The sequence below is a fragment of the Ischnura elegans genome, chromosome X (assembly GCF_921293095.1).
Source record: "Ischnura elegans chromosome X, ioIscEleg1.1, whole genome shotgun sequence".
NCBI classification, from domain to species: Eukaryota; Metazoa; Arthropoda; class Insecta; order Odonata; family Coenagrionidae; genus Ischnura; species Ischnura elegans.
The window spans coordinates 70,686,742-70,701,530 of NC_060259.1; the positions used below are offsets into that span (position 1 = coordinate 70,686,742).

Below are 14,789 nucleotides of genomic sequence, written 5' to 3' on the forward strand. Positions count from 1 at the left end.
AAATACAAGGCACAGCAATCTACCTAGTTGAGTACCCTTTGATGGAGATTTCATTCTGGTGATAATGAACTATTTCCTTTCAAAGAATGCATATGAGGCCATATGACCTTGGATCAGGAGCTTTCAACAAATTACCAATTGTGTAATGGGAAGCAGAATTTTTCCATTAAAATATAACTGAAAAGGTTCTTGTTTTTCTTGCTTCACAAATGATCATGGGATAATATATGTACGAAATACTTACAACTCCAGCACCAACCATGATGAATTCTACATCAATAAATGAGTACTGATCTAAGGACAGTACACTATGAAGAATTTTTAACTTAAATCACTACCACCTGCCAAGATAACTTTGGTTACAATGCACATTTTTATTACTCAACTACGAACCACTTGCATTTGGCTTGCAAGGGAGAGCAGTCCTTAACTATTAGGGAGGGGATGTTTGAGTACAACTTTCATGGGTATGGTATTCTGAGGAGGCGATTGATGGCTAAGATTATTTGTGCCACGAGGGGAGGGTAGGGAAGGACGAGCAGCATGAAACCCTATATCGGCCTATTCTTAATGAAAAGCACCTAAGAGACCATGGCTCAACATCCCATCCAACAGCCAGAGTGTTGTACCTTAAGTGCCCTTCACAAAGTATTCCAGCATGGATAAGGATGCCTATGATAAATCTCTACCACTGCCAGGATTTGAACCCAGGCTCATGGGGTGGGAAGCCATCACTATAGCCACTGCACCACCCCAATCCCCTATAATTTTCATACTTGCATTATCTGAGTGTTAACAGAAACTCTTGTATAACATACTTAGCAAGAAGTTTGGGAGAGATCCACCACTTGCAGCTCACAAAATATTGCTCTTCGGCACAAAATGATCAGCATGTCCATGAATTATTTCTTACTGAATTCATACTTTGAGAGCCAACCAAGCAACTAATTTGCAAGCAGGAAAGCTTAGATCATTACTATGCACTCAATTTTTTTCCTAGGATATTTTAATGAACTCTTCAATAATGCTCAGATGTCTGAAATCATTTCTTCTACTTTTGGTCCATGAATCTGAGTTATGACGTCACTCAATATCCATCGCAGGAGCAGAACAATAATTTTAAGTTGTGAGGACCACACAGTTGAGCATGTAAGGGGAGTAATGGAAGCCCAATGCACACACTAGCATCTATCAGTGGGAGTGATTTAGAAGAATGATGAAAAAGTCACCATGTACATTGCTATTCCTATAACTCCTCCACCCCATCAATTTCTCACATACCCTTTGGGGTTCATGTTTTGCCTTAAACTTAAATGATTGATTACTACTACACTTAACGGATGTGCACTCCATGTAGGACGAATGAGAGATGTAAAATCCACCAAGGCATAGAAAAAGAGATTAAAATTCATTACTCTTCCCAAAAGAAAAATATTCCCCAACTAGGATGAATTATTTTCATCATCTGGAACTCTACTACAATCCTTAAATGAGTGAATTTCAAATTATGATTCAGGAATACCTAATTGAACAAAATTAATTCTTCCCAAGCAGAATAATCTAATTATCAAACCTATTCTGTATCTGATGGCAATGATAAATGATCATTCAATACAAAATTATGAAAATATTCAAATAATTCCTTCACGGGATTCACAAAAACTCTCCTCCAGATTTTTCTCCAGGAACCAAAATTTTCATTTACAACCTTCATATGACAAGGTATACTTTCTGATATGTTGAATTGAACTCTTAACTAAAATTAAAATTTTACTGCATTGCTCATACTCAAATTACTGCCTAAAAAGTAGAACTAAATAATGAAAATAACCAACCTGAAACTTATATGCTATAATTCACATAAATGTCACATTGAGAAAAAGAAACCTAGAGGTTTTAACAGGAAAATCTGCGGAACCAGTCTCCTAGCATAGAATTACTTATGGATTATTAATATATGTTGATCTTCCAGATGAAAAAGGCAACCAAATGGAAGTAGTGAAATTGCATAGCTAGAGTCAGCCTCCTTCATGCTGACATAAATATTTTCTTGATTCGTAAATAGAAGAAAAGTTAAAACTGTCTCTACACCATGTGGATTGGATACTGGTCTACTGCGCTTCTGGAGAGCTCAGTAACTATGTACCCACTTCGAAATCAGGTGGAATATTTAACAGGCATTTAAAGGAATACAACTGAACAGAGGATATTGATACCAAGAAAATAAATAATGATCACTGATAGTAAAAAAACAGCCACATAACTCATATTATATGCATGAAGCTTCCATGATGCATAAGGGTCCATTAGGACCTCTTGGCATAGATGACCATGTGTATAAGAATGGGAAGTAGCACTTCAAGTGAAGGTAGGTTTCACATGACCTTCCACCAAAGAATATGTGATGGGGTGATAAAGGAGAACTGATAGAGTAACATACCGATGAGGGCATTCCTGAACCAAGCCTTCACATAAATACTTTCTAGTTCCTAGTTTGGCATCATATTTTGTTTCAAATTTGATGGCATCATTACCATAACATATAGCAGTATTGACACTCTACTTGGGATAACCTGAAAACCTGTAATACCTTCAATTTGCAGAGAAAGCCTAAAATAATAGACTGTTAGGATACTACCTTGCGCACTTAAAGAGTAAGTCACTGACATGTTTTACCAAGGTGATGAAAATAAATCTTTACAAGACGCATCATGAGATGAAAAACTACGACTATGAAAACATTAAATTCAAGGCAAAGCCACTTTAAGTATGATATGCAATACTGATCATTTGATTCAAAGGCAGAGTACACTTAGATGTGATAGTTGCCAAAAGCAATGGTTGATGGGAAAAATGCATGATGAACCTCTTAAGGCTTGCAAACTACTTCGACCACACAAAGCATAGCCATAACTCCAATACCATTGAAAAAAAGGGGGGACTGTCAACAAATGAATTTATCATGAGTGGAATTTGCAAATAACTCATGGTGCAGGGGATGTATGGATAAGCCTAGACATCACATATTACAGTAGAAAGCCAAAAGCCACTTTTCTTTATATTTCTAAGAAGAACTAAATGGTATAAATAGGGGAAGTGAAGTGAAACTTTAACACACACATTGAGCTCGAAGCTTTGGCTGTAGAATAGTTCCAGATACATGGGAGAGAGGGATACACGTAAAAAATAACTGCTAAAAGCAAAAACTCAAAGGAATAACGCATAAAACAAAAAGAGGGCAGAATTTAAACCACCAATCCTGGTCTGAAAAAGTTTCACCACACCATCTGAAGGTCAACCAAGGAAAAATGATGCAGCAAAGAAGCCATTAGTATTGCTGTTTCATGAGATTATTTACTTACTATTATTGTTCTCTTTCTTTTCATAAAGGACTTTACCATCCGGCCCTGGGCAGGAATGATAGGGGGGAAAAAATACAGGGTGTAATGAAACATGTCTCTCTTACTCTCCTGAAGTCTTACCAAAGTACAGTAATTGCATGGAGCAGCATCTTGAACTAAAGTATATACTTCACTTTGCATTCTTATACAGAGAGAGCATTAGTAAAATCTATGCAGAGGTTTGGGAAGGACCAGTGTCTAGCTTGGTTTATTTTAGCACTCAAGAGCATTATCAAAAGAGATTGAAAAAATCAAAGCATTTTACAGTTCTGGGACTTTATGACCAACTTTCATTAATTACACGTTAGTAATATTACCTAGTCCTTAAAGAAAAAATACAATAAAATACTTAATATTCAAGACAAATACACACCTTCCTGAACTTCAATGCCCTCGGCTTTGAGCAATTCACGCAAACGCTGAATCTCCTCCTTGAGCTCACGGATAAGTTTGGCATTGGCATCCTCATTGACAACAGCCTTGCACACTATTTGCTTAGCTCGATCAGCATACCTATAATGATCATGTTGTTAACAAATGTAATCCATGTAATATCATTTTCATTGAATAAAAAGTTTACACATTACTGAAAACAAAACTTAAACCATTAATGCGATAAGATTTAAGGATGAATATTTTACCAGTGTCATTGGTACCAAGGGTAATGCATATTTCGTAACTAAAATGATCTGACTTTCAGATTAATAGGAAGATTGAGAGAGTAAGAAAGTTGCATTTATTGGGTATGTCAACATCTAGGGCTATCAGCATCACGCAAGCTCTTTTTAGGGAGCTCTTCAACTTACATTATTTCAGAAAAGGAAAAATCCATGACTAGATACATAACACTAAGGATCATAAAATTTAAGTTCTCTATGATCTATCCTGACTTTAAGATGACATCAACATGGATTTTGTAACCGCAAGAAGATGAAACACAATCTTTTTCTATATTGCCAATATTGAATAAGATGGCTTTCCAGAATGCTGAATATGCCCTCATACAAAAGGACATAATGTTAAGAAGAGAAATCCAGAATCCATGGAATCCAGAAAAAATTAGGGACAAACTACATATTAGATAACATACCTCAATGTTGAAAGAGTTTCATCATAATTGATGTCAGCAGGACTTATGGCAGCAATCATAGCCGTTTTGGAATTGCCACCAAGATTTTCCCTCAACAGCCATGTGAGCACCGAGTCTCGATAGGGAATAAAATCAGCCTTCTTCTTTTTCTTGGTCGCCTAAAGAAGATAAAAATGGTTTATAGATGTAGAGAAAACTATTTTTGAACAAGCAAAAAATTTCAACAATCGCCTTATTGGTTGAAAAAAGCCAACTACAGTAGAGCCTCCATTATCTATTCCTCAGTTGACTGTTAGTCGGATTGTTTGCCAGGAACTTCCATACCTGGTCCTTTCAAACACTCTCTCTTCTCTTTTTATACCCTTCCCAGTCTCAAAACCATTAGTTTTGCAATGGAATGGGAGCAAAAGAATCAGAAAAAGCACCAAACAGAATCTAAACTAAAAATTGCTCTGAAAATAATCATGAATCATAGTGGCCCCTCAAATGTGAACTTGAAATTCCTCTGCAACTTAAGACTATTTTGATATTTTTCAAGACTATTTGGTAGTAAGTATCTTACGGAATATTCATCTTCATGGGAGAAAAAAGTGTGAGTAATGGGAAATATTAATATGAAATAACCTTAAAAAATGAAGTAAAATGTCTAAATGAAAATGAAATTATGCAATTACAGAGTACCACCTGTATTCCATCTTAAGATTAGGATGGTCCCAGAGCAAAGACATAAGATGAAATCTACATATGCATAAGGGAATATGGAAAAATCACTACTTGATTTTTACTGGGTTATTTTTCATTTTCCCTCACATTCCATGACTTTCCAGATACAATAAAATCCCATGACTTTCTAGAAGAGAGGGCATCCTATGAATGGATTGTCCATCTTTCAATTATATGCACAGGCTATATTCTGCATTAGAATGGATAATCTAAGCTCCACTGTATCTCCAATAAGCCAAATATCATACAAACCATGCATGCAGGGAAATATTCTTTTAACTATCATGAACAAGATTCGAAGAAAAGGCATGTAATGAATCATGCAGCAGATAAATTGAAAATTTTTTGACAAAAGTTCACTTGATGAATCATGCAAATGATTACTTGAAGATTTTGATTCACTAATAAACTTTTTCCAATAAACCTCTGAATCAACCTTCTAGAAAAATCTATCAATGTAAATTTGAAGTTTAAAGCTAAAATCAATGGAACTAGCTTCAAATCTTGCAGAGAAATATACATGCTTTGTCCCCACAATACACTTCAATTTTCAAAAGCAAGAGTAGAAAAGTTAACATTAACTTCTAGTTCTAAAGCTGACACTATCACCCATGATTGTTATAAATTGAAATTTATCATGGAAAAACAAACAATTCACTTTATTAAAATAAATACCTAATCATTAACTTCACTATTTAAGCACAAAAAATTTCTGTATGTATACTACATTATTTTCTGTGTAAAGTTGCAAAATGTTGTGCGCTCATTATGAGTGGTTACTAAAATGTACATGTTTGCCAATGCAAAAATCCATATGGTAAACAGAAGCATGGATACAAACATGTTTTCAGATGATTGATTTTTGTTTGACAGTTGTTCACATCTGAGACAGTTTACTCAAAACTAAAAGTTCCCTGAAGTATCTTTCCGTTCACTGCAACCGGAATCATCAACTTAATCGAAGGTCACAGAGGTGCAAGTGATAATGCGTTCTTGCAGATGCTCAGGCCATTCACAGGCCACAGGTTATTTTGAGCACTAGACAGGATAATCAATACATCTGCAAATGCAGTCATCTCAAAATGAGATACTTATTATGCATGAAAATGCAGGTGTGTATTATATACAGAAAACTATGGTATCACTAGAATAAATTCCAGCATAAGAGAAGAGCTGGAGATGTGCTAAAATAAATAAGATGCATGCTCACTACTCATATAAATACGAGGTAAAAACAGATGTGCAGAGGAGTATAAGCTCAAACTCGGAAGTGAAAATATAATTTAGTTCTTACCGACTGATTCCACAGATGGCATGAGTGGAGAGAGGAGTGAGAAAAAGCATGAGTGCCAAAGGAGGAACTAGCACTTACAATTTTGGATAAGTAAATATTAAAAAAAACCAACTTTTAATCTCTAGCCGTTACAAAAGGACCAATAATTTCCATCGGGACCAAGCATATCCTTGAAAACCTTTTTAGCAAATATATACATACATATAGCATGTGAATGCATGGTATAAAAATGCAGTAGTTATACTTCAAATTCATTGACAGGAGGACAATTTCCTAAATAAATGGAGGAATCTGTAGGAAAATTAAAATAACTTTGGAGTCAATTTGGTGGGTTAACAACAAACACATTAACTTATGTGCTTTAGACAGTATTCCAATGACTAACAGGATTTTCAAAACAACAACTAGAAGTTTTTAATCTTCGATCTTTTGAAATTATAATTTCCAAATTTACCTAGAAATAATCAGCAAAACACCAAAATACCTCTTTACAATGAAATTGACAGAAGGTTAAGCTCAAAAAAATATTCCTGGCAATGAGCAGTGTCTCAAAACCTCTTGATGCTCACTTATAATGAAGTAAAGTATGAGGTATTCATAGAGGATTCACTAATCAATTAAAATTGTCAAACAAGAGACTCAAGTAATCACAAGAATGACATGACTGTTACAACTGACAAGGAGACATCGCCAAAGTGAAAAACCGAAACGAAACTCCGAATTGTGCCTTACCACGCGAATTAGAGGACGTATATAATTACTTACACGTGAATTTCCGTGTCATCATGTGCACTGATGCACACCTCTGCCTCGCATCAATTAACCAATTGTACATCTATTCATGAATCGTTCCCCGGTTTTTGACGCGTGTGCCTCCACTTTCAATGTCTTTCTTCCATTTCTGAAGCACCGGTATTTTCCGGCTTCAACGTTTTTTATTCAAAATATCATTTCCACTAGGCATTTCCTCCATTAGATTTTCTTCACAGCCCACCCACTGTCTTCCCAACAAATCTCGATCTTTACAACAGACTGTCCTTCCACTCACCATGCCTCCCTTGTGACCTGCCTTCTAGCGTCCTTCAAAGACTTCCGTCCCAACAACCCTCCGTCCACAGCTGACCCTTGATAATCCCTGAATGAGGCGCCGAGGCCCAATTGTGTGAAAACGGGTGCGAAAGGTAAACAAAGAAGACCTCGAAAACGGCTTGAGTAAGCTGCTGGAAAGCAGGATCATTGTACTGGATGGGTAGGAGAGGAAACTGGCTAGGGTCAGTAACTGAATGTGAGGATAGGCAATGGTGTTTATTTGTTGAGAAGAAAGACTGAAGAAAGCTTCCGAATATACGAAGAGGCTGTGGGAGCAATGGCTAGGGCGAGGATGATCAAATTCCCCGGAAATTTGCGGGTAAGTCATTTTATATGCCTTCTAATTCGCGTGGTAAGGCACAATTCGAAGTTTCGGTTAAAATCCATAAATTGATATCAAATTTAAAACTCCCCGAAGTAACTAAATAAAACGAATGGGGATAAAATGTAACAGTGATTTCAAAAATTAGTAGAGAGAAAAATATTGCCAACACTGAGACTCGAACCCGGGATACCAACTAAAGGTAAGGGGACTGACGCCCTAGACCACACCGCCACAGCCGTAGTTGAGATGGACCACTTACTTAAGGGATGCCATGCTGCGCAAAATCTTTACATGCGAATATCTCTCGAACCTGGGCCTATGTGGAAGAAAGCTGTGACACTTTTTCTATCTTGCCTATATAGTTTTAGAAAATAACATCCGCATCCAGATCCCGAACATCACTTTGGCGATGTCTCCTTGTGAGCATAACATAAAATTCTAAAAATTTCCAAGATAGATTGCTTTGATTGTACTCATTTTGCCCATGAAATATTGCCAGAGAACTTGCCATAGCTAATTGGATCTTATGACATCTTATGACTGACTTACATACCTACACTTGGCTCAAACTATCTTTGCAGGAGAGGGAGTGGGGCTGAAGCAATTGGGGGAGTGTGCCATTCGTTCAAGCCAGGACACTAACTATGCACAGATGGGGGAGGGGGAGTACCGAGAGTACGCACCGAGTGAACTTGGTTAAAAATGCTAAATGTGCCTTCATGCATTTACTATCTCAAGGAAAAACTTGAACTATGGGTATCTTAAGCCCAGTGCTGAAACAATTCACAATGTATGAAGGCCCACAAGATCAAGGCAGTAGCGACACAAACGTCTTACAAACAGAAAATACTATCCCTCAATAGATTGGTCATTGATCTTTTTCAGTCCATTCAAGAGCAAAGAGCTGTCCATTCATGGTCAATGATGACTTGCTCATCAATGACAATTTAAGGATTAGTAAGATTTAGTTGCTTATTAACGAAATGGGCTTATGGTAAATGATCATTACAATATGGTCTTTACAGTAATTGGTGAAAGGTCACAACAAAATTGCAAAATATGATTTTAAAAAACTGCCCAATACTCAGCTATTCTCATTTATTTGAACCACTTAAATTTCTATGGGATGCATGCAAAGAATGCCAATATGTTTAGTCTCGTAATTTTCTTCTTAGATATACATTCAAGGAGGGAACATAAATGAATTTTTTTGTCAATTGTATAAGTGCTAGGAGAATAAATAAAGCTAGGTTCAACATAAGCACTCACATTAAGATTCAAATAAATTTAGAAAAAATTATGTAAAAATGTCAAAAAATTTGCAGTATCTTTCATGTTTACCAGGGAAAAAGGCCAGCAGGTGGGAAACCCATAAAAAAAATTAGTTAATTTTCAACCAATAGCACACTAGGAATTTATTACAATAACTAATCATAAATTATACGGCAGTATATCACATCTATTTCTATGAAAATTGATATAAATAGGATATACTCACGATTTCTGCCAATGCAGAGATAACTTTGCCAAGAGTGGTCAAGCTTTTGTTGATATTAGCACCTTCTTTGAGCCTAGTGCCCTTAGCTCCAGTTGAATCAGCCCTTTCAGATCCAGCCAAATCAACCAAGGAAATTTTGCTCACCTTGAAGAAAAAAAAGTCACGATTAGTGTGAGTAATGATGCAAAAGAGCCATTAAATTTATGTGCAAGATAAAAACAATACACTCAAAGAATAGAATGTTGGGGAAGGATGCTACCTAAGGTTATGTGAGAATCAAGTATGATTGGCTAAATAAAATGATGTAAATTTTGTAAATCATTCCAATCCACTATGCATCAAATATTGATAAATTGACAGAACAATAATAATATTTCGCCGGCCTCGGAGGCGGTGGGATAAAGTCCTCGCCTGCCAAACCGTAGGTCCTGGGTCCGAATCCCGCCTGGGTAGGTGATCCCTATCCAGGGCATGGATGTTTGAGTTGTACTTTGTTAAATTTGGAAACCCTCATTGTAAAAGGCCGTTCGTTATGTGCTGTTTACGGGGGATGTGATAAATAAATATTTCTGATAAGAAAATTGTAATTCTAACAATTCATTTTCAGCACTGTTTAGTTTTGCTCTAACTTTCATTCATTCTTACTAAAAAAATATCACTGTAATTGGAAGGAATGCGCTCGAAAATATAAAATAAATAACTTGCAAGAAGAATATAAAACAAATATGCAGCGCAAAAAAGCTAAGCAAGGTACCACATTCGAAATCTACCTACTTTTTCTGTTGATAAATCTGTTATTGTATCATGCCGCCTTTGGGTAAAGAATATTGTAAATACTGCATGGGAACGACTGGAAGTTTCATTCATATTTGTGGCTGCAACAGTCCTGAAAAATATTAGAAAACATTTACATGAAAGTCATCAAAATAATGCATGGAATTAAGAATTGTTACAGTAGATGATACTTCCTATGAATTTTACTGATTTGAACAATCTACCATAAGCAGTTACATTAAATCAATCACCGTGAAATATTTCACAGCCATTCTTAAAAGCAATCACAGTCATAGGAGATGATATCCATTCCAACTCATGAAAAGGCAATAGAATATAAATAATGAACACATATTTTAAAGCAAAAATTAAAGCTCTATTGATTAACAATTAATAAAATATTATGTCCATAGGCATTTTAACTAAAATTGTGGGAGAAGCAATATTATGTCTACAAATGCTAAACATTAAATTTTTTTTCAGCCTTAGGAAAGAGGATAATTTAATTTTATATCATCCTTTCTATCCTAAAAGAGGAAGAATTAAAATGAAGATAAAATAAAAACTAACTTAAAACCAACTAGTTTACCAAACACACCAGATTCACACTTTATCTACATTTTTACCTGGCTTTGTTGCCTTCATCAATGAGGTCATGGATATCTTGGAATGAAGTCACAGCAAGTTTTGAGAGGTCCTCTACATATGGCCCAAGAAGGGGGTGCTCCCTAACACGGAGATTCCCTTTGTTTTTAGGATTCAGCAGATCACGAACCCGCTCACAATAAATTTCCATATAGCTCACCTATTGAATGCAAAGAATTCAGAATAAGCAAAGAATAAGCACATTACATTAGTCCACAGCTAAAATTTCAGAATGGGCACTTACCTCAACAGAATACTTCAACTCATCAGATGTATTGTCTCGAATCCTATTGAAAAGATCTTTACAAATTTGAGGGATGATTCCTTCTTGACCATCCTCCTGCTTACCCATCATGGTATAAGATTTGCCAGCACCAGTCTGACCATATGCAAATATGCATACATTGTATCCTAAAAAGAAAAGATAAATTGAATGAGGACAAAGAAAAGTTTGCCCATAATTATCCACCAACTTGCAACCATCAGATATATTTTGTTTGCCCTTTTGCGGACAAGAAGGCTATGGCAATCTTTTAGTTATGGTCTACCAGGGACATGATGTCTCACACCATCCATTTTTTAGAGACAAAAATTAGCAGATAAAATTAGATGTGTTTCTGAGAAAGGTATGTTATATTTATTGTCCACAAAAGGGTTAAAAAAGTAGGCAAATAAAGGGCATAGGATGGGTTGTGGGATTAGCATTTTAATGCAGTGCAAGAACACATGCATGCAGTATTTCATAGTATTATTCTTATTATGTAATACCTTAAGGTCATTAAAACAAGAATGACATTTCGTTTCACAATTTCGGCCGCAAGACCAGCAATAAATATTTAGGAAATAAAATGAATGATACACCAAAGAAAACTTCCGGTAATACACTATCCACGATACTCGCGTCAACATAAGAATTCTAACTAACTGTCATGCACTCTAATTTGTGGAAAGAACCAAACTATGCCATTTTACTCCTAGACACACACCACCACTCAGTGCACGTGTGAATTTAAAGCATACAACTAAGGATAAAATATTCGTGGAGAATAAGACCCACAATGACAGAACAACAAAAATAACGTAACAATTCTTCTCTGGACCGAAAGACCACTCTTATGACACATACTAAAAACACTGTAACATAATACCCAAATTAGGGATTGCGAATCAAAACAGTTTAAACCGCTGAGCAGCTACGATGGAATTATTAATATGACAATGAAAATGATACAGCCCCCTTATGGGCGGTTTTTCGACAAAAGAGGATCTTTCTGAGTTCGATAAACAGCCAAAATTCGCATATTCGTGCAGTATAGCATCAAGTCCCATACGTTCTTGTATTAGTACGTTTTCGTGAATAACAGCTTTTCTTGTGAAACAGATCGAGATTTACAAATTTAGAAATTTCACATTCGGTGATAAAATACGACAGACTTGAATGGAAAGAAATCTCAGATATGAGAAAGTTGAACGATTAAAATAATACTAACTCTAAATCCGAATAACCGCCAAAAGCAGCACACTACACACGAAATCGGAAACGTACTACACTTCATGCAATCTCGGAAAATATGGAGAAAAGACCATGTAATGGACAGTATACATAGGACATACTACCAGTGACAGAGACGAAGAGGCACTAATCATTAATTACAAAATATTCACATATTTAACCATAGAAGGTGTCACTGCTTGGAAGTTTTGTACATTCATTTCATTCATATTAGTTCTAGTCCACGAAGTTTTTATTCACGTGCAACCGGTTTCACCGCATTGCGGCAACTTCATAGGTATATTATTGTACTTAAGGTGCACTATTGCACTAAAACACTACAGACATCGTTATGAATACGAAAAAAGTATCGAACTCTTTCGACGAAAAGCCCGAATATGGCATTGTCAATTAAATTTAGATAGATTTTCAACACTGATTACGCGCTAAAAGTAGATGTATGCATTATAACGTAGAATCAACAGTTATTGCATTCCATTCGTCAAGAATTTTTTGAGTGAGGACAAATTATTTTTATTACACTTAATAATATTAATTACCATGCCCCCTAAACATTCATCGGACCTTTTAAATCGAGGCACAGTAACAAATAATTATGCAAAAAACCAAACGCCTATACGCGGTCAACTTATCCAGGCGGGAGTCGAACCTGCAACCTACGACTTGGCATACGATGACTTTATCGAGTAGCCACCGACGCGATGCAGGCGAAAACAGATGGATCAGTTCAGAGAAGTAAGCGGTTTAAAAACAAGCTAATTAAACGGTTCAAATAATCATTAAAAAAATAATTTTTGTGCGAAAAAATCTTATAAATCAATGTCAAGAGCGAATGTTTTCTTTCAAATTATTGACACGGCAAATAAGTAGAGTTCGGGCTTTCAATGCAAAGTCTCCAACTCGTAAGCTTTTGCACTCGTAATAGAGTTCCGATGAATAAGTCAAGGCATTTACGTCAAACAAAACTGTGAGCTGTACAAACAGCTTTCATTCTTTGCCACAAGATACAGTGCCACGACACCTCGGTAGAAAGTACTGAATTTACAGGTTTTGTTTTCCTTTCAATGACGCAGCGGTCGCTTCTTCCTTCTATTCCATCTCCAAAACCAGTGATGTATAGCGATTCTCATTTCTGGGGGAAAGGGGCTACTTTATATTATACACCAATGAGGGGATTACCATCAGCAACTCTAAACATTGGTTTGTCCCCAACGCAGTTACGTTTGTCACCTCGGTGAAAAGTGGCGATCACGCCTGTTAAGACGACTACGGAATATTCGTGAATTCAATTAGGCGATTTCGACCCTTCGAGTTCGCCTCTCTCTCTTTCTCGCGCGTGCCCTGCAGGGCAATAACTTACGATAATGGATTGATAACAGTTGGGGAGGCCAAGTACAATTTGTGGTTGGGTTAACACATTTAAACAAGGGCACACTCAATATTTTATACTTATATGCATACGAATGATAATATATACGACTGCATGCCGCGACCATGCCATCTCAAATGACTAGTAAAACTAATTTTCCTAATCATGTGACACAGGGGTCCCGGGTCCCCTGAGACATTCCTCGTACACTCTTAACCTCTTAACTTCAACTTGGATTACACCACAATGAAGTACACAACTAGGGGCTGGTCATCTTTGAAGAACTTCCTAGTAGAGTCTTGTATTATTACTCCGAAATAGGTGGAGAAACCCGTCCAATAGTTTTTCCAATCTATTTTGCGTGGGAGCAGTAAACTCGGATTCGATCAGTGTAACCCCTGATACCGTTAACAAGTCAAGTCGCCCTCACAAATCTAACCTTGTTACCTTTCCTGCTCAGCCGGAAACTTCGAGGTGATACGTAGAGAGCTCTTAACAGCCATAGAACTGCGAAAATATTGAAAAGTACTACACACCAAGGACTCAACCTATACAATAAATCACTAGACATTTAGTGCTTGGAACTAAGAACATTCAAAAAAATTGTAAAAGGTGTTAAAGAAACATTTCCCCATCATAGTAAAGGAATATATAGAATCCCATTTGTAATATTTAGGCTCGATTTTATAATGTCTGGCTAACGCTAACAATAATATGATGCAGCCTTTAATTTTACCTAGAGGTGGTTAAAGTTCTGGTTAGCTTCTGTATAAGATAAGACTTAAAGCTTACCAGAATTTTCAGCCACCGCCAGGTTAAGTGTAAGGCTTTGTAATCTCATGGTTAGCGCTAGCCAGACGTTATAAACCGGCTATTAGTGTAATATATTGAATACCTATCCATCCATTTTTTATGCTTTTGCACATTTTTATTGGTATCAATTGATAGGAAATTAGACGAATCCACGAAAATTCATTTTTGTCTAAGGATAACAGAAATATATTTATCAGTAACTTGAAACCTGGGTTCGCACAGGAATTTCCCATGGAGCGATTATTATCCGAATAG

The 14,789-nt window shown here is 36.3% G+C and overlaps 1 protein-coding gene across 10 annotated transcripts in view; it reads right to left on the reverse strand.

The window, feature by feature from the left end:
- The window catches only part of LOC124170740 (kinesin-like protein unc-104), a 256,423-nt gene that overhangs the window by 63,780 nt on the left and 177,854 nt on the right, over positions 1 to 14,789 (reverse strand). For 6 of the 10 annotated variants that reach the window (XM_046549652.1, XM_046549655.1, XM_046549657.1 and 3 more), the window contains 8 exons: positions 11,084 to 11,250; positions 10,821 to 10,999; positions 10,195 to 10,306; positions 9,421 to 9,564; positions 6,509 to 6,511; positions 4,492 to 4,649; positions 3,775 to 3,914; positions 3,363 to 3,407 (listed from right to left, as the gene is read on the reverse strand). In XM_046549652.1, the coding sequence (XP_046405608.1) occupies positions 3,363 to 3,407; positions 3,775 to 3,914; positions 4,492 to 4,649; positions 6,509 to 6,511; positions 9,421 to 9,564; positions 10,195 to 10,306; positions 10,821 to 10,999; positions 11,084 to 11,250 (948 nt within the window). The remainder of the gene's footprint in view (positions 1 to 3,362; positions 3,408 to 3,774; positions 3,915 to 4,491; positions 4,650 to 6,508; positions 6,512 to 9,420; positions 9,565 to 10,194; positions 10,307 to 10,820; positions 11,000 to 11,083; positions 11,251 to 14,789) is intronic. The other 4 variants (XM_046549660.1, XM_046549659.1, XM_046549653.1 and 1 more) reach the window with 2 other exon arrangements.